Source organism: Sus scrofa, chromosome 5 (genome assembly GCF_054392235.1).
Source record: "Sus scrofa isolate SSC_HxYL_T2T_F1_AM1 chromosome 5, Sscrofa_HxYL_maternal_Yorkshire_Landrace_v2.0, whole genome shotgun sequence".
Classification (NCBI taxonomy): domain Eukaryota; kingdom Metazoa; phylum Chordata; class Mammalia; order Artiodactyla; family Suidae; genus Sus; species Sus scrofa.
The window spans coordinates 81,946,887-81,971,498 of record NC_139387.1 but is presented as its reverse complement, the minus strand read 5'-3'; the positions used below and the strand labels follow the sequence as shown (position 1 = coordinate 81,971,498).

Genomic DNA, 24,612 nt, shown 5'->3' with positions numbered 1-24,612 from the left:
TTCTTTGCCTATTGTCCATCTTTTCCCATTAGAATGTAAGCTCCATCAGGGCAGGAGCTTTACTTGTTCAATGCTGCTTCCATAGAACCTAGAAAAAGCTCAGTCAGTAATTACTGAATGAACAAAATCAAGCCCTTAGATAATGCAGACTCCTATACTTTCCAAGTGAACTGAGACAAATCAAAGTGCATTATTCAAAAGAATGGACAAGGGCAGGCAAACGCTAAGCTTCAAACAGAAATTCAGTGGCATCAGTGTCTTCACAGCTTTACATGCCTAATTGTGAACATAAATCTGCTCTTGCCTAGAGTGACTTCTTGTGTTACAAATAACCAGAATAATACACCCATTACTTTCAGGAAACAGAAAAGAAGGTAGGATGATCTAATGATAATTTAAGTTCCAATTTTACAAGGGGATTGATATGTCTTATGTTCCATAAATGACATGAATGGACTCAGGAAACAGAAGAACTTAAAATGAAAATCTGGAGTTCCCGTCGTGGCTCAGTGGTTAGCGAATCCAACTAGGAACCATGAGGCTGCGGGTTTGATCCCTGGCCTTGCTCAGTGGGTTAAGGATCTGGTGTTGCTGTGAGCTGTGGTGTAGGTCGCAGATGCAGCTCGGACCCCACGTTGCTGTGGCTGTGGTATAGGCCAGCAGGTGTAGCTCCAATTGGACCCCTAGCCTGGGAACTTCCACATGCTGAAGGTGTGGCCCTAAAAAAAAAAAAAAAAAAAAATCAGAAAAGTAAAATGAAAATCTTATTTCTAAAAGAAGAAGAGTGTGCTTGCACTGTCAGGTCTTCCTTCATACCCTCTCTTCCCTTCCTTCTCTGCTACTCCATCCTCATCTAAATCGGGCCTTGACACCTGAGGTCAGGTGTACCCTCCCAGCTGCCGCAGCACACCTCCTGCCTCAAGACCAGCTCCTCCTGCGATGAAAACTTTTAATTTTCTTCCTGGAATTCATATTTTGGGCTTGGGGGCCAGGGAGGGTCCACAACAAGCTTGTACTACTTTTGTAATTTAAAATTTGAAAATGACAGAGGCGTTCCATGGCTCGCTATTGTTTCCAAAATAAATTTTAAGCTTCTGAACTCGAAATTCAATACCCTCCACAATTTGCTCCATGCCTTCCCTCTCCTGCCTTCACTCAATTCGAATCTGCAGGTGCCGAAAAACTGCCCCCTTCACATTCTACCCCAAGACTATTTGTCCTCTTCTTCTCCCACCACTTTGTCCTTGCCATGTTTTCAGCTTAGAATGCCCTCCTTCTCCCTCCAACAGAATTCTACCGCAAGTCTAAGGGCTAGCTCAGAATCGGACTCAGGAACTCTGGTAGAAATTATGGTCAGGTACACACTTTGTGAGAGATTAGCCATTGTTAGAGGTGTCAAATATGGTCTGAAAATATAAGGATGCTCTCACCAACTCCACCCACACTGAGAGGCTAGGTTCCTATGAATCCCTACTTGTATTATGAAGCCTTATTTAACCACCTGTTGGGTATGACTTCTTGCCCATTTTGGAGGCGATGGCCTATCCCACTAACAAGGCAATTATCATATGCTGGCATCGCAGTTATAGCACGGCTGGATTTTCATGCCTGTGCCTCATCTCCTTAGCTCTCGGCAACCTCCAGAAAGACAGTGTCTCATGGCACCAGCACTCTCTGATGCAAATAATAGGTACTTAGTATGTTCTTTGGGAATGATGCTGCAAAAGGGCACAGTTCATATAGGAATAGTTTGGGAAGGACATAAAAGAAAGTGGGGATAGGTCAAGAAGCAGCAAGAAACACTGCTCTGTATTCTCTCCTGAAAGGGTCACTTGGGTGCAGTCACAAGAGGAAACACAGGCAAGGCTCGGGAAAATAGGTACCATGCTCACAAGCACTACGAGACAGAATCACTGCCTGCCACCTGGGGGCCACAAGGGATGGGGGAGTGGGGGACCAAGGGAGCAGGCTCAAACAGCCTGGTGTGGCCAAGAGAGTAAGGATCCACGGACAAGTGACTTTAACAGGGGGGATCAGGGGTGTACAAGCAAAAGGTGTGATATATTTTGCTGGTGTGTCTGAATGTCACTGGGTCACATTCGGGGGTGGCAAGAAGGGGGACCTGAGGCAGAGGCCAGCCCATCACACTGGTGTACCTGGTCACCTGGGTTGGGGGCTCACAGCCTACCCGTAAGGATGCTGAGGCAGCAGGAAAACATGAAGTTTAAAATTTACAGTGCAAGCATTAATTTCCCCAGGCTGCTGGAGGGCAAGTTCAAATTCATTCTCCCAGGGTTCTGTGCTTACTCACTTCACCTACTCCTAGCGGGTCTATTCATTTCAGTGGGTGTGTCCTCAAGGACCCACAAAGAATCTTAAGGAGCATGGACTTGCCTAGGGAAATCCTGATGTGTCATCACATTCCTCTGGAATCACAGGGAAAACGTCAAGGCCAAGACTGTGAGATTCATGATGGCCGCAAGGGCAGGGAGCCCTAGGCCGAGATCTTCTGGGTCAGCAGCCAGGACAGGCTTTGCCCAGGAACTGTACCACCTCTTTCGGGGAGGGCTGGTCAGACAGGAGGTAGTGCCGGAAAAGCTCCCTGCACAGAGGCAAAGTGGAGCGAAGCCATGGGAGGGGCCTCATGCAACCGAGTCCTGAGGCAGATGGGGCTCAAGGCTTCTGGTTCACCATCTGCGACGCCTGAAAAGGTGCCCGCCTAGGAGCCAGAAGGCTTACATTTATGTTCCAATTACTGCTGGCTACTGTGTGACCTTGGAGCCTGGCAAATCAACCCTGGACATTCTGTTTATCCAACAACAAGTCTGAGACGCAGCCATGATGAAAATACAAATTAAAAACACCAGAAGTGGAATTCCCTGGTAGCCTAGCAGTTAAGGATCCCATATTGTCGCTGCTGCAGCAAGGGCTCAATCTCTGGCCCGAGAAGTTCCACATGCCGCAGGTGTACCCAAAAAAATAGAGGGAAAAAAAAAACCTACTTAAACCACCACTGATAATCAAAATCAGAATCAAATATAAGTTTCAAGGCCACCACTGGAAAGGAACTAACTAAAGTTTGTCATTGGCGAGGTTGTGCACCCCATAGTCCAGCCTGACCCCCGGGCACGCCACATCTTTTAATGGCCTTTCTTCCCCTTCTACCCAGAATCTGCACAGTGAGACAGCTACCATATCAGAACGGTCACCTGCATTCTCCCATCTACAAGCACTCACCCTCTGAACCTCGATCAACCAGCAATGACAATGGTTAACCTCCTTGTTAGTTCATCACACCTCCCAAGTAGAATAATACTTCAGCCCAGTAAAGACACTTTCAAGAAATAATTCTAGGAGTTCCCTTTGTGGCTCAGTGGTTAATGAACCTGACTGAGATCCATGAGGATGAGGGTTCGATCCCTGACCTCGCTCAGTGGGTTAAGGAGTGGTGTTGCTGTGAGCTGTGGGGTAGGCCAGCAATTACAGCTCCGACTTGACCCTAGCCTGGGAACTTCCATATGATGCCACGGGTGCAGGCCCTAAAATAAAAGCAAAAAAAGAAAGAAAGAAAAAAATAATAATTCCAGGTATAGGCATTAATAAAAGAGAAAACAAACCAGGAAAAACTTATTTTCAAGCCACTCTCCTTCCCACCCAGAACTATTTACCCTATTATTTGAACAACAAACAAATAAACCCTCTAACAATATAGTTTGAAATGAACAAGGGATCTGTTACTCTTCCCTTCCAGTCAACCTGCTGTCTAGTTCCACCCTGGCTCGTTGCATTTCGCTTATCAGTGAAGCCATTTCTCTTAGCACTGTGCCTGTGGGTCTCCCTGCTGTGATTCCACTGGATAGTTGTTTTCACAAGAAATTTCTACCATTACCTCCCATAGGAGGGGAATGAGAGGAGGAAGTAGAGGTCTGGATTGAACCTGGTAAGGAAAGGGTGCTTGGGCTTCTGAATGACTCTTTTTGATCAGGTACAGTAAAAAGAAAAATACCTGGTTAATAATTGCTTAATTACAATGCTCTAACCTGAGTTAGTTTTATTAAGTTCTTGAAGAATCCGGTTACAGCATTTGAATCCTCTGTCCTAGGGGAACTAGAGCAGCCAGTCGACCCTAGAACACTGTAAGCAGCAGATGGCTCCTAGTTCTGATGGAGGCACAGCTGACTGCGCTGCAAACTAAACAGGGCACCTAACAGGTGCAGAAGGAAACGGCCAAAGACGGGATTTCCAGCCTCACCTTCCTTTCCTGCTTGACAAAAGGGAACAAAAGGGAACATTACAAGAAGGGGATAAGTTTTTTTGTCAAGGACTACCATCAAATTCCCCTATGAAGAAGGGTGTTCCTTGGAGGTTTTTTGTTTGTTTGTTTAGGGCCACACATGCAGCATATGGAGGTTCCCAGGCTAGGGGTTGCATCGGAGCTACAGCTGCAGGCCTGTGCCACAGCCACAGCAATGCCAATCCAAGCTCCATCTGTGACCTGTGCCACAGCTCACAGCAACGCCAGATCTTTAACCCACAGAGCCAGGGATCGAACCCTCATCCTCATGGATGCTAGTTGGATTCTTAACCTGCTGGGCCACAACAGAAACTCCACTGGAGATTTTAATGTTAAATATAATTTTCCCAGCTTACCTTTCCTAACCTCTCATATCAAAAACTTCCCTTTTTTTTCTCCTGGGCTAAAGACCACGCCAAGCAATAGCATAATATTGCTCTCTCGCATGAATTCTGTGCTGACTTCTGACTCTAAAGTTATTTAACTCTACGAAAAGGAACATGTTGACAATTCAAGCATCTAGAAAAATGACGATTCTGGCACTGTATATACATTGGTGGAGAATGAAGACTGTTATAAACATATAAATAATATCTATCATGAGTATCAATACTGTATCTTGAGAAGACAAAGCTAAAAACTAAGTAACGTTTGGCTACATGTGTGGCATTTGTTCAAGCAATTCTTTCTAAAGGAAGTACATATCACTTTGAGAGTACAATACTTACATACATTTATATTTTAACATATATATATATATTTAACATACTATCAAGTATCAGGGTCGTTGCTATCAGCTCTCAGGGTCATTTACACTATTCAGCTATTCAGACCTCAAACTAACACAAAAGAGGTCAGATCACACCCACATCACTGCATTAAAATGACAGTTGTTCTTTCCTAAATATCTGACGAAATCTGTTTCTAGATACAGGAATATCAAAATAGTGATATCCCAGGACTACTTTACCCATATTTTCCAGGATATCTGAATCTTTTCTTTTTTGAAGTGGTAAAATCATATGTGTAGCTCAAACACAAAGAAAAAAGATTTAAACCAAATTCAAAGCTAAGAAAGAGAAAACAAATAAGCATTTACCTTTATTAAATCCATTAAATGACAACACATTGCTGAGTTATTTGTATTTAATGGGTGACAGCCTTCTGTTTAGATAAAATGAAAGGAGGGGGAAAAAAAGCCCTAGAATTTGTCTTCTCAGCTTTCTAGATGTATTGAGAATGCTTTATTCAGAACTTCCTGTTTAAAATTAAAACAGACATAGGTCCACAGAAAATAGCAAACTCTTTCATATTTTGGATACTATAAACACAAGAAAAAACTCTTTCAACATGTATTTTTCTTCTGTATTTGACTAGTTATCAGTCAAACCATTAGTTTGTTAAACAGACTTCTAATAAAGAACTGTAATATCTACGCAAGGGGATATCTTGGGGAACAAAATATTTAGATGAAATGTTGCTTACAGTCAAGCACAGGTCGATTATCCAGTTTCTGAAATTCTGAAATCCAAAAGACTCTGACTTTGCAACTTATTTGTAGGCAAGACCTGACCAAACCTGAATTCATTTAGCAGCAAAACCTAACCTGAACTGATCTGAGGCTGTTTATAGCCTTTACACCACTTCATGTGAATATATGTATTCAGCTACAGATACAGTAATGTGTTTGATGATAGAGTATTTCTTTAGCCCCACAGGGCAAGCTACTAAATATAAGCATATGCACTGAAGTTGGAAACATATCCAGTCTCGAAGGTTGGGTAAGAAATGATGGGCCGGATTAAGGTTAGTCAAGCCATACTGAGCTGTACTGAGCACCACTCAAGGTCAATGGGCCATCACCTATGTTCTCATGATTTGAACCCACCATTTACTGAACTTATATCCAGCTCCTCTAACTGGATTCTCCTAATAACTCTTTTGTTAATAAGATGATCACTCCCTTAGTCACCCATCCCAAACTTCCTAGCTTCCTATAATTTCACCCTTACTCTCACCTCCTCATATCCCATCAGCTGTTGAAGCTTCACAAAGTTGCAAGAATCCCGCTCCTGCTGCCCACTGTCCCACCCCGTTCCAGACTCGCCTGAACAATCTCAAACCTGCAGGAATACAGGAGGCTCCAAAAACACTTTCCTACATCCTTTCACTCCCCTAATATCTCCCTCTTCCTCCAATTCCCACCAGATTCTGCTTCAAGATGAATTGTGTCATCATCTCCCATCTTGTCCAAATACTCATCTTGATTCAAGTACTGCAATGGAAGAGATAAAGTCCAAAATATAAGACCAGCATATAAAGACCAAGAATTTCGACACAAGTTGCTTTTCCACTGCACCTCTTGCTCTTTCCTAACACAAACCTTTCACCTGGGTCAAAATGAGCAGGACCTCCTCAGTTTTCATCCACCCTGCAAAAAGCTAAGTAACTGTTTTCATCTCTTTGGCTCACGCCCGCTACCCTACAACCTTAAACTTGAAATGAATTTGTTGCATCATATCGGACAATTTTAATCTCACTCATGCTTCAGACTCCTTACATCCCACATGGGCAACAAAGTTTTCTTTCGCCTTTCTGGTCCATTGCGAACTCCCTTCTTGAATTCCTACAGCTCTCACAGTCTGTAGGATTCAGCTGATACTTGATATTCATTTCCTTGTATTATCAGAGTAATTAATTTTTCATGCATATGTACCTTATCTCTTTAACCAGATTTTAAATTCCTTGAGACTAGAGACCGTGTCTGATATTTTATAAAGGAACAAATGAATACAATTCTATAGCTTACAATAAAAAGGCAACATTGGCAAAGGTAAAATGTAAAAGACAAAGGAATATTAATTTATTTATTCATTTAAATGGATCAAATAATACTATGTGCCCAGCATTGTTTCAGACAAGGAGGATTAAATGATAAGCAACACAATGCGATCCCTGCTCTTGTGAGATTTATGGTACGGCTAGGAAATGAGACACTAATGAAATAAATATACAAATGAGTATATATGTTTTGAAAAAGGAACTTTACAATATTAACAGGCCCAGAATCATTTTCATACACTCTACCTGTCTGCTCATCCTGAGTCATTCTGCCCTTCTTTCATGTTAAAAAGAAAACTGCAAATAGCAGAGGCTCTCTGCACATGTTAGAAAACAAAGAAACGAGGGAGTGCCAACAGCAGGAGCCATTCATTTGTCACAATCTTGATGTTCTAAGATCCAGCCTCAGATAAAGCTATTCAATCAGAAGGCATTATTTAGACCCTGATCACTCTACCCCCCGTATAATTACTTTCAGGGAATAGAGTATCACAAAGTGCTCTTATGTTTAAAGCCATATGTTAAACTTTTATGAAAGTTTGCTTTAAAACACAAGAATACAAAATCCATTTCTGCACTTGACATCTTTCCATTCAGTGTCTCCTGCACACACACACAAATCCTTACCAGAATTTAGGGCAAGATATTCCAGAATTTAGGGCAAAGAAAAATTCCCATGAAACTTGCAGTTTTCATCATTTCTGATACCCAAAGCTGCACAATGTATCACATTTCCCCTTTTGCCTAGCCTCCAAGGAAGCTCAAAAACCAACAAGGTGGCAAAATTCATGAAACTGAAACATATTTGGTTCTGTAGTCCTCATTCCCATTCCTTTTGTATTAAATATAAATAACAACTTTTTTGTAAATCATTTCAATTCCCTTTTGGAATAAAAATGATTTCCTGAATAAGCTAAAAAACTTAAAGTCCCCCATTTGTATAAGTCTTATTAGAATAATAATTTTAGATGTCTCTAGTCATGGATATCCCCAATGCAAAATCTTCAAAAAAACTATGATTCATTATTTGAACACATATTTATTTTTTTAACAATGGAATCATCCAAAAAATGGAAAAGAAAGGCATTGGAAGATATACTAATATTCCAATGGAATCCAATTTTCATAAATCCCTAATATAATAACCACCTTAACAAGATTCAGTGTTAAACCTAAAGAAATTTTTCTAAAATGTATTCATTCTGATTTCACATGTGCTCTTAAATTATATTTTGCACTTGGGAAATGTAGGATTTGCGACGAGTCTGAAATCTTAAAATTTTAGCCCTGATATGTAGAAAAACCAACTCTCATTTTATGCCAATCACACACCACAGGTGAGAGGGGAATAGTTTTAAATGCGCTTAATCATTTCTGTCTCTGATAAAATGCAATTTCCAATTTGCCAGAGTCAGTATTTTTCTTTGGGACAAATCCCACTACAAATTGTAAAACATGAGAGGGTTTCACACTGTTAACTAAATAGCCACAAAACTGTAACATTCATGTCTCACAAAAACCAAAACTGAGAACCAACACACTGGATGAAATCACATGCTCACACAATCATTCCCTCTTCCTCACCTGTGCTTTAAAATGGCAATCTTGTGTCATCCCTTTGGAGTCTCCTGAGACTTTCCATAATAAAACAAATGAGGGAAGACTCAACAAACTAATAAATGAAAGGGGTAGCAGCAGTCTATCATATAGTTTTACTTGGCACTTCATTAGAGAATTACAAAAAAAAAAAAAAGAAACTGTTTACTTGATCACACAAAATGATTCGGATTATTGTGTCAACCGTACCAATTTCTGTAGCAAAAAAAAAAAAAAAAAAAAAAAAAACACCACTTCTGGGCTTTTATTAATAATCCCACTCTTCCCAACATACATACACCTTCCTCACCACTGCCATCACCAACCATAGCTTGGATCTACAAATTGTTAAAGGTTTAGATATGGCCTCTCAAACAAACGAATTATGTACAAATGCTAGTCTGAGGGGAGTAAGGGAAGAATCATTTATCACATTCCAAATCAATGAGACTGATGTGTGCACCTGCATTAAATTTTGGGCTCTTTTCCGTAAGGCTGCACGGCTTCAGTTCCAGAGCACCGTGCCATACATTCCTTGGCGTGAGTGGACACAGTTGGAGGTGGAGGAAAGACAACTTAAGCCTGACAGGAGGGAGTCAGAGAACGTGTCACAGAGAAGATGATGCTTGAACTTGGATATGAAGGAAAAAGAGAAATTAGCCAAAATAACAAGAAGATGACAAGCATAACAGGCACAGGAGAGCACACATGCAAAGGCAGAGAGACAAGAGAGAACATAGGAGGTTGGAGAACCAGGAAATAAATCTGCCCAGTGTGCAATGTTAAAAGACCAGGTGGAAAGTCAGGGAGGAGGGGATGGCAACGTGCTTTGGATACAACTAGAGTTTAGATTTGTTCTGTAGGTCACAGGAGTGTAACCGAGCAGGACCCTGTGGAGCCCTCCCAGAGTGGACACCACCCCACCCACATTCATGTCCTCCACTTGCCTTTTTATCTATAGAAAAACTTTAGTCAAAGAACCAATTTAATCAGAGAAGCAGAAAAAAAAAAATACAGAGGAAAAAAAACAGTAATAATAATTCAGCCATTCAACAAAAGTCAAGGACCTTTGGTCCTTCAAAGACTGTAGATGATATTCTGAGCCATGTCCTTGAAGCTGCTTTTCAGGTGCTGAAGCCTCCAGCAGGTGGAAAAAGTCAACTGCACACTGCCCATAAGCACCAAGACCCCAGAATGGTTGAAACCGGAAGGTTGATGATGCTGACTCCCAGTGACCTCACCTCCCACCAATCGGGAAAATGTCCATGAACTGACCGCGCCCTGCTCCTCAAACACTATAAGACTCCTCACCACCCCCTCCAATGGGGGCACAGTCCTTGAGGCGTTAGCCTGCTCTGTTCCCCTCTTTGACTGGCAGTGAAAGCTACTTTTTCTATTTCCTCCAACTATGCCTCCGAGTTTCTATTTGGCATCAGTGTACAGAGGCAGCCAATATTTCGGCAACTGGAGCCATGTTAAAAAAAAAAAGATTCCAATAGCAGAATCTAGAATGCATTAGAGAAGGAGAGAACCATTAGGAGCAAATGACTAAGAGACTGTGAATGAAGGAAGAAACCACAGACGTTAAGAAGGATAGAAGGAGACGACAATTTGGAGTCCAGCAGAAAATTCAACTGGGAGTCTAGTTATTATCCTACCCGGTTATCGCCAAGTATTGTGGAAGATTATTACTCCTTCTCTAATAGCCTATATAATTTCATAGATTTTTTAGTAAGAAAAGCAAAGTAACTTGCCAAATAGAAGTGATTAAGCTGACTATATTATAAAATCTTTTCTATTGTAAGCAAAATTTAAAAGGACCCACTTTAGCATTATTTTAAAATAATTTGTAGTCAATAAAACTACTTGAAATATAGAGTATTTTCAGGACTGAATTATTAATACCAATAAGAGAATTAAAAAGTAAGCCATGGCTAAATGTGATTTCAGTATAAGAGATAAGACTACAATAGAATAACTTAACAAAATGTAGCAATTACAAAGCCAGATGATCTGCCCCTTATTATCAATACCATTCTTTTGACCATATGCTTCTCATTTGATCTTATAATAAAGGCAGATAACTTTTCACCAAACTGCACATTTTGGTCTAAGGTTGCCCTAGCTTTCTACGCTGAGCAAATTTATGGAATGGATTACAAATATATCCAGCCACTGCTTATAATGGGCAGCTATTGCTTTATCTGCCCAGCACCCTTCACCCACTTTTGAAAACTGTCTTCTACTTACCACCTCCCCTTGACCTCTTTTATCCATTTGATGACAACCATCACATCATGTTGGCTCAATGTCCAGTGGACAGCCCAGTTCACACCCAGTTCCTAGTTACCCTCTGTGTCAATGACCCAGCTCCACATTTAACTTTAATTCCACTCCCTAAGGAACACACCCTGGTTGGGAATCACCACTGAAGAAGGGTTGTACTGCGTTGCCACAGGCCATCTAGCCACACCCATCAGCCCTTTCCCTTTTCAAACTCCCACTGCACCTGCTCCGTTTCACTCAAATCCTCAGGCCCTTACCCACCCATCCCCAGATCACCTTCCCCTCTTCCTCTCTAGGTCCAGCCAGAACCCCCCACTCATCAAATCAATCTGTCTTTTACTAGAACTCTCCATTTATTTTTCATCCTTTGTTTCCAATACAACAAGCCTGAGCATTCCCTGCCCAGATGAATCACTCAAATTCTGTTCCAGGTGACTGAGCTCTCACAGAGAAAACTGCTCAGCTGTTCAGACGGGTGTCATTCAAATGGACAGTGGCCGACTGCCCCGGGGGCACTGCGAGCACCAGAAACCCTTTTATTTGTCCTAGTCGGTTCACATCCACACTTCCTAGAGTAGCTCTTCCAACTCTGAGCACTTTCTCAAGCCCCTTGCTCATCAGCCCCTCCATCTTTTCCTTCAGCTCCTCCCTCCTGTCATCAGGTGAGAGCACATTCGGCGCCCGCTCCCCCACCTCAACCACACCTACTAGAGAACCAACATTCATCTCACTCTCCCTTGCTGTCCTCTCTAAGGCCACTATTTGTGCCTGTGTCTGTGACTTATATGTATCTATATACCTATTTTTTGTTACTTCCCTAAACCACTGCCATTTATTTCTAAGCAAACTTCTAGACTGAAAATACCCACACTTCATCACCTATAATCTCATAATTGCTAAATTCAAATTTTATTACTAAGTTCTCTTCCTAATTGACCCAGGAGCATTTAAAACTTTCTTTTGCCCCATAGCACTTATCACCTCTTTGCATATTATGCATTTATTTCTTTAGCACTTTCTCCCTCCTGTAGGATGTGTTTATGAGGGCAGATACCCTGCTTTTTTGATTCGGTGTCTAGAATAGGGCCTGGCATAATAAGTAACCAATGAATATTTGTTGAATAAGTAGCACCCACCCCCTGGCTAAAATCCACTGGGCCAGAGGTAGGAACCACACCCAAAGTGGGTCAACTTCATTTAAACCTAGCAGTTTAAACTTGGAAGGAGGAGTCAAACCAGGCTTTGAGAGCAGATATGAAGTGATCTTCAGTGGGAAGGGAAGATAAAGCAGATACGATAGAGAGGTGGAGATAAAGACCATCCTGATGGGATTCAAGGCCCTATTTCCAGCTAGCCCGATTATCAAAGCAAATCCTACAATCCTACCCTTGGTCTCTGTGAACTATCCCAATATCCTTAGAGTAAGTTACCTTTTAAACAATGTAGTCTCTTTTTCTGTTGCTTACTATCAAGAGATTCCTCACTACAGCACTGTTCTGTGGTTCATCAGGCTCAAATTAAACACCCTGAAGCCAATGTTCAAAAAAAGAGGAAAGAAAGAAATGAGGGCAGAAAGTTAGAGTCCCTGTTCTAATTCTCCGAATGAACATGTGTAAATATATAGGCAATGGTTAGCTTGCTTTACTGAGAATGTGGTGGGATATGGAGGCATTCTCTTTATGATGTACAAACCCTCTATAATAAACTACTTAGGTACGGTTTATGAGAAAAGAGCTATTTCCATGCCTTCTCTAAATAAGATTACACACATATTCATTTGAGCTGTAACACCGTTTTTTAAAAATTAAGTTTAGAACTAATTTTACCCCATGCCAATATTCCTTAGGCCACAGAAAAGTACACCATTAAACAAAGAATAGTTGAGGAACCAGAGTTATAAAAGCGCATAGCAAATTAAGGCTGGAAGGCAAACTGAAAAGCATCCTAAATTGGCATTTAGAAATAGCAACACTCTATCCTGGAGAACAGAATTAAATAATTATCTACGAGTTACATTCCATGGGTACTTACCAAACAAACGCTGATGGAACAGAAATTTGCCAGCTATTAGTCCTATGAGAATGGCAAGTAGCCATAGAAGCACCTTCAGAAGCCTCCAGCCAACTCCTCTAGGGTATTTATTTGTTACAAACGAAAAACAGTTTCCAACAACAATCACATTGGCTTCTGTCTGGCTATGAGAAACAGGGTCCTCCGCAAATATCAAGAAGTTAAAGAAGATCACCAAGTAAGCCACAATCATGCGAGACCAGGGATGCTGGAAATAATAACGAAAGTCTTTACCCATCCTTCAAAACTTCACTGCCGTAGTTTACCTGCGTAAGAAAAGACACACACGGAGTTAGAGCAGCAAAACAAACTCTCTTCCTGTTATCTGTTCAGATTCAAAACAGCTCAATAAAGAGGTATTTGGGGAGTTCCAGTTGTAGCTCAGCAGGTTAAGGACCCGACATAGTCTCTGTGAGGATGCAGGTTCGATTCCAGGCCTCTCTCAGTGGGTTAAGGATCTGGCCTTGCCGCAAGCTGTGGCGTAGGTCGCAGAGGCAGCTCTGATTAGATCCCTAGGCCCGGGAACTTCCAAAGGCCACACCTGTGGCCATAAAAAGAAAAAAAAAAATTTTTTAAAATATAAAAGAGGTTTTTGGAAAAGATCTGCTCCTATTTATGGCACCAAGACAAGTCCGAGGTTGAGGATAATAAATATTGCTCCTTTCCTGTCAGCTCATCATCCCTCTGATCATATGGGGATTCAGGAAAGAAAGTAAAAGCGTTGGGGGAGAGTAAAGGACCTGAGAAGGCAGAGCATGGCCCAAAGTTGGGATGAATGACTGAGACGACTTGTCGAAATCATCTCAGGAGGAAATGCAGAACAAAACAACAAGGCAATACTCACCCTCTGTTAGATTATTATGTTTTATGTTACAAACATAATACAGATCATTTAAAAATTAAAGCAGGTAGACTGAGCACGTATGAACAAAAAATAAACACACTTCTCTGCCCAAATCCCTCTCCTCAGGGTTAAGGTCCCTTAATAACTTGCTGCATATACTTCCAGACCTTTTTTTTTAAACATTGAAAAATGTTCACAGCCTATGTGTCAAATAATTTCCAACAGAGAGTAAGTTTCAGGAAATAGCTAAGTCTATGGAGGAATAGTTGCACACAGGAGGGCCTGGGCAACTCTGCTGTGGAAGGGAGGAGGAAGGGGAAGCTTTTGCAGAGGAGGATATACCCAAATTAGAGGTTGGAGGAGTAGGAGGACTTTTTTTTTCCCCCAGTGAAGAAGGCAAGAGCACCCAATCAAGGCACATGAGAAGGCTCGGAGGCACTGCAAAATACGGTCCTAACATGGACATGCGCTGAGAGTACAAAAGCTTTCTTAAAATGCTGATGTCCAGGCCCCACCCCCTAAATCTTGCTCAGCGCCTCTCTCTGCCCTCTTTGGGCGCCAGCCAGCCTGCCCACGGGACGCAAAGGAACACAAGCCTACCTTGGTCCACCAGGACTGTGTCCAGGTGATTAAGTCTATGTAATTCTGGGACTGTTTTGGCGAGCCCATGTGGTGCTCAGATTAAGCTACAGCTCCTTTTTTTTTTTTTTTTTTTTTTGGCCACCCCTCCGGCACATGGAAGTTCCCAGGCCAGGAATCGAACACAGCAGGGACCCAAGCTGCTGCCATGGCAATGCTGGATCCTTAACCCACTGTGCCCCAAGAGAAGTCCTATAGCTCTCTTTTTTCCCAGCAATAAAGCTGATTAAACCTGAGGAAGCAATAATAATAATAGATTCTCATTTTGCACGTGGCTAAAAATACGAAGATCAAGTCACAAGCCTGAGATAACTTTAAGTCAATAGAAGATCTGAGAATAGGCCCCAAGGCTCCCACGTTCCAGTTCAATGTTCTGCACTGATGAATGTCAATTAAATTCACAATCTAAGCTAATGAAGACTTGTCTGAGCCATTTTAGTAAAGGAAGGCAAATGCGCAAAAAGACTGGCAATAAAATTTAGCAAAACAGTCACTGTGCCTTGGATTCATAAACCTTCTAAGAAATGTCAAGTCCCTAATGATCTTCATGAATACTCTGAGATATCTGTTCCTAGGGGCTGTAGCTCAGATCACATAAGGAACGGTGATTGTTTCCTAGGTGAAGTTCATCACCCAAAGACCCATGTGGTTCTCACAACAATGAGATCAGAGAAAGTGGAGAAGAACGGAAGCAAACATCATGCGGTGTCAAGGAATTCAATGTGCAAGGATGGGTCAGCTGTCAATTCAAGTTCATGCAGCATCTTTAGAAATGTCCAAAGACCATTATCAAAAGAGAACACAGAGGAAAACCTCAAGGACAATGAGACTTGAAGTGGGAATTGTTTCCACCTGCCCATCAGAACTGAACAGGAGTATCAACTGAGAAGTTAACAGGTTTCTCTTGTTGCTTCTCCTACCAGTGAGGGATTCTGGTGTCGATGCCTCCCCCCCCCCCACACCTCCCTTCCCCACCCACACACAAGCAAGGCAGCAGGATTTAAAGCACTGAATACATGCTCTTTTTTAAATAAATGCTTTGTGAGGGTTGGCATCTATCTATTTTATTGGTGTTGTTTTTTAACCTCAGAATCCTGCTTTGTAGGCTCTGTTAATGCCCACATGCCCAAACTGAATTAGAACATTCCACAAAATGTGGAGACAGCAGTTCCTCTCCAGTATTTATACTGCTTCAAGAGAGGGAACTCTAACACCGAACAACAATCCTGCTGTGTTACGGATCCTCATTCCCACAGCAGTGCTATGAATGCTATCACTCCCATGCTACAGGTAAGGAAACAAAGAAGCAGAGCAGGTGTTGCCTCATTAGCTCACATAGCTAGTGAGTGGAAGAGCTGGCACTTGAATCAAAATCCATCCCTAGCCCTTGATCCCGTGAACACATCACAACAAAGCTCGAAGGGTTTGTTCCCATAAATACTTCCCATCATGTTTACATACTGAATCTGTTAGAGGAACAGATTTGATGACTTGGACACGAGCCTAGTAAACAGGATCATTTGGCCTTTTTATTTTACACTAAATGTGGTTATTTATTCTTGCCTCATATCCCAAAGCTGAAGCGACGTCTTCTAGGGAGTCCCAAATTTCAAAACCTGCATCATATCCTGAGTAACACCTGTGCCTGCCTCCACTTCCTAACTTCATACACAAGGTTGCTGTAAGTTTGCCTAGTGCTCTTGGCCTGCTAACCAGAGCATCAGAACTGCTTTTCCCTCTGAGGTTCCCATAAAGCATCTTGCTGGTCAATACAACCATTTGACGATTCTAATGTTAATGATCCAGGATTAAGGCTGTTCAAATTGACTGTGCTACTTGGCATACGTAACCCTTTGAATTTTTTTTCAAACTCAATTCTCCTACCGTAGATGAGCTTTTATCTCAAATAAATGTGCGTTTATCTTAGCTCTTAGCAGATCACGGTCAAATGATCCATTGATGTGCTGTCTCCCTCACTAGATCATAACGTCCCAGAGAAGGGGCTGTTTACTTTCAGGGCACACACAGTCCTGGGCTCATAGTAAGCAGTCGGTAAACACCTACTGGATGGGAGGTACACTGTAAAAGAGAAGTCCCCTCACTGTTTCAGATGAGAAGGCAGAGCAACCCACCACTTACCTCCACTAAGGGAAGAGGAGAGCAGCTGAGACCAAAGGCTGCAAGACGACTCTGCCAGGAACAAGCACTGAGGCGCCCCGCCCCCGCCCCCGCCCCGCCCTCTGAGAACCAGACTAACTCATACCATTCAATTCCCTCTCGTAAGTCATGGTATCATCAGTGAGGCCATATCATCAATTAGGCCACTAGCAATATCTTGGACACCTCTGCTTTTTTACCTAACAGCAGTGTCAAAGATATGGTAACGATAGGCTGAAACTTTATATACAGTCTGATAATCCACAGGCCTTCAGTTGTGGTTTCCAATATTTACAGCAGATATTAGAAATGTCATGATTTTCCTACATGCCAGTCTTTCACCTGGTACTAAAGGCTAAGAATGGAAAAATAGAAAGGTAGGTAATTACATTCAAGCTGGGTTGAACAAAGGCACAGCAAAAGCCGTCTCTGGGGCAGGCACTGAGCAAGTTCTGTGGCTGGAACACAGGGCACCTGGGGATGTCCTGGGAAAGTTAAGGATAATGTGGGGCCCATTTAAGGAAGAATATACAGAAGAAATACTGTTCTGTATGTTACTGAGTAAAGACTATGAAATCAAAGTTTTCAGAGCAGAAGAGCGGTACAATGGCTTAGGGCAGGGTTTTGAAAAGATTTCTCCGTCAGTTGGGAAAATGATTCACTGGAATGAGGCATGATGAAAATGGAAAGACTAGTTTGGACACAACGCTAACAGTTTATGTAAAAGACAATCAGGTCTGAGACTAGAACAACACTGACAGCCTAATAATTATTGCAATAATGTGTTTGATTGAACCAGAGCATCCCACCTTCCTTCCTATGGTCTTTACAAATAGATGCAAATACTCAAGGACTTCAGGTGTGTGAATTTCATGTTTCTCAGCAGGGACCCTGGCTCAGGTGATACTTTCTGCATAAGGACAAGTAGGATCAAGACGGCATGTATTTGCACATGTGTATGTAAAAGACCTTGATGAACTAATAAAATATGCTATAAAAAATTACTACTAGCCAAGAAAGGGCACTTGAAGCACAGCCCTGCTAAGGTAGGTTTTGGTCTCTAGTAATACCTAACCAGGCAGCATGAACATTGTTTTCACTGTGAAGCACTATTCCATGATAAAAAAAAAATTGCATCTACAAATTTTCTGAAGCTCCTTGATATGTGTATCTGAAAATTCACCTGCAACCTTTCTTAGCTCTTATCAGAGAGCTTATTAAAAATGATTGTCCCTGTACTCTGCCAAGAGTGGGAACTTTCCTTCAGCACCTTGAATCCAATTTCTTAAAAAGTAATTTTTAAAAAGACTTCCTGTACTTTATTTTTTGCGGTATGCACTTCGTGAAGCAGACAGCTGTGTTTTGGGCACTTCTTGGCTGTATCCATACGAAACAAAGCTAAAGGCTACTTTCTTCAATTGAGCTAGCTATAGTATTATACTAACGTATGTAACGTTGTTTTCAGTTTACAGAAGATTTTTACAATCACTTCATTTAATCCTTAGGAAATACTTTTAAAACTGCCTCACCAAAGGGCAGACAGAGCTTTAAGTTATTAATATCACTTCCTCCAAAGATAAATAATGATAGCCTATATTTATACCACATTTTACCTCTTAATGTTCTGAATGGGTAAAAGCACACCATTAGAATGACTTTACAGAAATGATCAAAGGAATCAGGAACATTTGTTTTTCTGAAGGTAAAACAAATGGCAGCAGGAAGAATATGGTCCAGTTCTACCTGACTCAGCTACTCAGTTCTGTGACCTCGGGCAAATCCAGAAGATCTCTGAGGTCCTATTTATTCACCTATAAAATCCTAATGAAAGTACTTTCCTCACAAGGCTGTAGTGAAGACTAAAGGAAATGTCATTTGTCAAGGGCCTGGCCACTTTCAGGTACTTCCTGCTCTGAAGACCACTGTTAAAATACAAGTGACTCTTGGTTGCTGCCATTAAACATGAGCATGAAAAGAATATCGACTATATATTACATTTACTGGGTGCTTTTTATATGCTGTTCTCAGTGGCAAAGGGTTTGAATATAACAACTCCACAACACAACGGATGGAGAGCATCCCGATTTTACAAACATTGAAAACGAGGCTCAGAACGTTCAAGTTACTTGTCCAAAATCATATATAGAAAGCGGTGAAGTCCAGATTCATTAATTCCATAATCTCATCATTTGTTTGTTCACTACTTCCTGACTGCCCATGTGGGCCAGGCACTGGCCTAAGCGTGAAGGTTACAAACAGACAACACTCCAGCTGCCTTGCCTCAGAGTCTCAATTGAGGGAATCAGACAGTAAACAGAGAAAAATTAAATACACAGTATTTTAGGAAGCTGTAAGTTGATGGAGAAAATTAAAGCAGGAGAAAGTTAAAGAGTGTGGGAAGAATGCCTCACTATAATGTGACAATTGCACAGTTGTGAAAGAAGGAAATGAGACAGGCAGATATCTGGGGAAAGAGTGATCCAGAGAGAGAACCCCAAATCATAAAGACCTGTGCTGGGTGCATGATTCATGCATTTAAGGAACAGCCAAGAGGCGAGTGTGACTGGACAGGGTATCGGTGCAGGGGAGTATGAAAGGACCAGAGAGGTCTGGGCAGCAGCAGCAGCATCAGACCTTGAGGCCATCCTGCCATGTGGGCTTCACCCTGTGTGAGATGGGAAGGAGAGTGATGCAATCTGACCACTCCACCGGATGCTTGGAAATGTATCAGATTCTGGATACATTAAAAAGGAACAGCTGATGGACAGGATGTGGACAAGACCTGTCAAACCCCAGAATGGACTTTTCATTTCCTGAGATGGTGAATGCATTACCTGAGAAGCACACTGTTGGACCAGGTAGCGGCAACGTGATAATAATAAACGTTCTAGAGTGCCTTTTCTATGTTGGGCTCTTGACAAGCAGTTCTCATGCATTATCTCAATTAACCCTAATCCTAATGAAGAAACAGAGATTTTAAAGGGTTATAATCTGCCCGGGGTCATACAGTTACTGACTGGCAGAGGAAGGCGGAACTACCTCTTTATGACCCCAAAGTCAATAAGCCTAACTACCACTGTGTGTACTACAGTGTGAACTTCTGTGTGTTCTCTACAGTGCGAAGTATAACACCTAATGAAATTCCGGTGGGAAGGGAGTAAGACCTGGATAATGACTTGCACCTAGTAGGCAAGCAATAAAACCTTTGCTGATAGATTTGTTAAATGAAAAAATAAGTAGATGGATGACAGCTGGATAAGAGACCCGCCTTAGGTAAGAAAAAAGCACTGAAGATTCAATTCCAGACAGAAGAGACTCTGGATAATGGAATATCCAAATCTGTAAAAGGAGAAATGGCAGAAGATGAGAAAACCAAATATATAGTTACCTAGACCAGCCCTGAAATAAGGATAGGTCTTAGCTTACTATCTTGAATGGTTTGATGGAAAGGCAGACAGCAATGAGGAGATGACACACAGCATTTTACATAATGCAAGTGCTTAATGCAGGTTTTAAAAATACAAATAGCAATAACAACAGAAGTAAAGTTGGAACTTCTTACTTTTTATCCAACACAAGAGACCACACAGCCTTTTAAACAAAAAAGCAACCTTTTAAGTCAATCAATGAAACCACCATAAGTGGCCTTGCTCAGATACCAGGATGGTATTTTTGTGGTACCCTAGCTGATTTAGAGCATCACATCCATAAATCACTTCCTAGACTTTTCTTCACACTGTTTCAACCTTAAAGTTATTTTCTTCCCTTGTTTTTATCCCGCAATCTTTGGAAAAACAAAGCACTGAACCAATGCAAGTTTTTAAAATAGAGAAGCTGAAAGCAAAGCAGGTCTTGGGTTCTCTCTGAAATAAGACATGAGCCATTTTCCATAAAAATGGCAAAATATTTATGAGCCTTTTCATGTCCTAAAGTAGAAAAATAATCACCAATGCTTCAAAAATGTTTAGCCTTCCTTTTCAGTGACATGCGTCGATGAGAAAGAATTAATCACCGTGATCATATTCACCAAAAAAGTAAGTTAATGAATAAAACAAAATTCATTCATATCTGAAATTGTTTGTTAAATGATTGGGAGTTTTAAGAAACAAATCAAATACAATAAACAAGTACTGGCTTCTGGTCACAAGGATCAGATGAAGACGGTATGGGGTGGGGATAAACAGCTGAGTCAAAATATCAAAATTCATAATTACCTTTCAATTACAAAGGCCAGGGGAGGAGAAATAGAGTTAGAAAGTATATGCATGGCAAAAATTCAGTACTTTACAGCAAACATAGCTCTTACTACTACTGCTCTTTATAGTCAATAAATTGGAGGAACTTTTTTCTAAAGACAAACAAAACCCTGAAATCTTCCTACAAGTCCTTCTATGTATTTCAAACAACATTTCATTATAAGGAGGGAAATGCATTTCTTCAACATACTTTTACTCAAAAATTTGTTGTCGTTGTTCATGAGACTTTTATCTACATATAAATACAAAAATAAGCATGTGATGTTTACTAGCATCTCTCTCTCTCTCTCTCATACACACACACTCGCTTATTGTTCCACTGAGGGTAGAATGAATAAGGGCAGAGTGGACCCGCATGGGTCAAAAACTCTTGTGGGGCCCTGACATTTTCAAAATTAGGAATCGACAAATAAATAGTTTTATTAATCACGATGAAGTTAGTAAACACCCCACATGCAAGTTTTATGGGGGCTGGGGGGGTTGTATTTTTAAGAACACTCCTGAACTACAACCTGTTAATTTCATTAACAAACAATCCTGGGGCTTTTGCTCAGTTCCCTTCCTAGAAATCACTGAAGCGAGGAAAGTTCACCGGCTGTCCCGGCGACATCCCTCACCCCCCGGAGCCCAGCAGTCGGAGGGTCCCCCGAGCCCTCCCCGCGAGTCTCCCCTGCCCCTCCCGCAGGAGGGCTGGGCGGCCCCCCTCCAGGGCTCTTGCCCCCCCGCAGCGCGCTGGCCCGTGAAGGGAGAAGGAGGTGCGTGGCGGCGGGCCGGGGACCGCAACCGGGGCCGCAGTCGCGGGAAGGGATGAGAAGGCGGTGCAGCTGCAGGCGGCCGAGCCGGGAGGGCTCCGCTGCGGCGGGACCGAGCGGCGGGGGAGGCGCGCCGGGCGCCCGGGCCTCGTACTCACCGAGGGGGCCGCGCGGGTTCCGGGCGTCCGCACTCGGGAGAGCCGGTGGAGCGCAGCCCTCCGCCGCGCCCGCGGCCTCGCTGGGAAGCGCGGCGAGACGGACAGGCGGCGTCGCTGCCGCTGCTGCTGTCACCGAGCTATAAATACCGGCTCGGCCCACACCCGCCGCCGCCTACGCCGGGCGCCCTCCGCAAAGTCCGCCGGCCGCGGGCCGGGCCGCGGGAGCGCAAGGGCGACGCCGCCGCGCTGATGACCGCGCCGGCTCCAGCTGTGCTGCTGCCTCCGCAGCTGGAGGCATGGCCTCCCGCCGCCCCCGCCCCGCCCTCGCCCTCGCCCTCCCGCTTCTTCAGCTCCAACCCGAGCCAGGGGCCCGACTCCAGCCCTGGCGCCGTGTGCCGCGGCCGAGCCTGCCGGGGCCCGTCCGTCCTCTGCAGAGCGCGCGGCGGCGGTGGACGACTTTGGTACCCAGCGGGGACTGACCGCAGGGGGCGGCGGGCCTTCAGCCTAGCCTGTCAGCTGCAGTCCTTTCTACCCGGAGGTATAGGCTAACTTCTTATAAAACCCACCATTCTGAGGGAAACCAATGAGGTTCCCATGTGGAATATCCTCTAAGAGCTGCAAACTTTCGAAGGCATCTCCGGTCACAGGGCATCCTTTCTGCCTTTGTCTATGGGTGGTGTGGAGGGGTGGGGGTAGGGCGAGACAGAGCCCTCGAGGATCTGAGAAGTGTTAAACTTTCCAAACTATCTAGTCTGATAACACGCACACGCTAATGTCACACATGTACACACATATTTACAAACTCACATACACTTAGAAATGAACAGATGCATACATATGTCTGCACACATATATATAGAAGTATGCACAAGCACAATTTTTAACCTTTTGGCATCTTGAAGTTCTCAGCATTCTGTAAATGATTCATTTGCGGCATGCAGGAGGAAGACCCTCTGAGCACATTGACCCATTCCTTTCTTCCCGATGTAACATCTTTTCCATCACATATGTGTGTAGCCTTTGTTTCCATTCACACTCAATAACCATTAACCTCGGTTTACAGGTTGCTTATAATATATTCAAAGCTGCTATCCAGCATACTGTTAGTCCGTGCTAAGGGAAGTGATCACTAGTTGGTACAGTCAAGTGGGAAATGAGATAGTTCATATCTACTTCAGTAGCAAACTTTATGAGGAGAAAGCCTCTCTCCTGGACCAGCAGCATGATTCATATGGATTGGGTAGCAAGAGGGAGAGCTGAGATGTCAGCAGATTTTGAGATGGGATGGAGAGAGGCTCCTAGTCCTGCAGTGTAGCTGGTATACACAGGGATCACCCGGAGGTCAGTGCCCACTTTTCATTAGTTTGACATTAGTTCTGCTTCTAAGAATGACTACACACATCTGCATTGTGATCACAGTTTGTGCTCATTTTATATAACTCTCAGCTTAGTGAAGCTTTCACACATTTTCCCAGAAAGAGTTGTTTCCTGTGCCAGCACTTTGTACATTTCACTATGACCTTTCTTACCTTTGCTGTACTTTTTTGCAACATCTTTTTCTCTCCCACTAAGGTATAAACTCTTTGAAGGCAGTGAGTAACTCTTACTCACCACTGCATCCTCAATACTTAACATAATGAGGTATAGTAATGGGTCAATAAAGAGCAGAATAATAACTATTCCATAGTTTAAGCATTAGGGTCTAAAATCATAATCAGGATTATTTTACAAAAATTATTAAACTGCATAACTAATTAAAATAGCCTCCATGCGATATATATAGTGAACTATACTTGATTTACAATATTATATTAGTTTCAGGTATGCAGCATAGTGAAATTTTTTTATATCGTATACTCCATTTAAAATTACTTATAAAATAATGGCTATATTTCCCTGTGTTATATAAAATAAGCTTGTAGCTTATTTATCTTATACGTAGTAGTGTGTACCTCTTAAACCCCTATCCCACCTTGTTCCCTCCCCACTCCCTCTCCCTATTGGTAACTACTAGCTCTCTATGTCTGTAAGTCTGTTTCTGTTTGTCATATTCATTTGTTTGTTTTATTTTTTAGAATACACATGTAAGTGATAACATACAATATTTATATTTGTATGACTTTTTTCACTAAACATAATATCCTTCCAGGTCCATCCATTTTGTTGTAAATGGTAGAATATCACTCTTTTTTTTAGCTGAGTAGTATTCCATTTCATATAGGCATCACATCTTTATCTGCTGATAGACACTTAGATTGCTTCCATATCTTAGCTGGTATAAATTATTCTGCTATGAACATTGGGGTGCATGTATCTTATCAAATTTATCTTTTTGGTTTTTTTCAGCTATATACCCAGGAGCAGATTGCTGTATTGTAAGGCAGCTCTATTTTTAGTTTTTTGAGGAACTTCGGTACTGTTTTCTACAGTGGCTACACCAATTTACATCCCCACTAATGGTGTGCTGTGTTCCCTTTTCTCCACACCCTTACCATGAGTTATACATTCCTTGTATCTTCATTTGAAGTAAGGAGTCTTCAATCAGTTAAAACTGGAAAGTAGTAAAGCTTCAAAAGTTGCGCAGAATGATACTGAGATCTGTAGCTTATTCACCACCACCACCCCCCAAAAAAAACCCAAAACAAAACAAAACAGAAGGCACTTTTCCTATCACTGAAAAACAGTGTTAAAAAAACATTGTATTTCAAAGAATATTGGA

General features: G+C 42.3%; 1 protein-coding gene across 13 annotated transcripts in view; it reads right to left on the bottom strand.

The window, feature by feature from the left end:
- The window catches only part of TMEM117 (transmembrane protein 117), a 567,603-nt gene extending 544,885 nt beyond the window's left edge, over nucleotides 1-22,718 (bottom strand). For 8 of the 13 annotated variants that reach the window (XR_014804026.1, XR_014804025.1, XR_014804024.1 and 5 more), the window contains exons 1-2: nucleotides 21,894-22,208; nucleotides 13,049-13,353 (exon numbers count right to left, since the gene is read on the bottom strand). Coding sequence is in view for 5 of the 13 variants with exons in the window: in XM_021092568.2 (XP_020948227.1) it covers nucleotides 13,049-13,325 (277 nt within the window). In the remaining 8 variants the exon portion in view is untranslated. Of the gene's footprint in view, nucleotides 1-13,048; nucleotides 13,354-21,893; nucleotides 22,209-22,459 lie in introns of those variants that run through there. The other 5 variants (XM_084957213.1, XM_084957215.1, XM_021092567.2 and 2 more) reach the window with 4 other exon arrangements.
- Nucleotides 22,719-24,612: the final 1,894 nt, after the last annotated feature.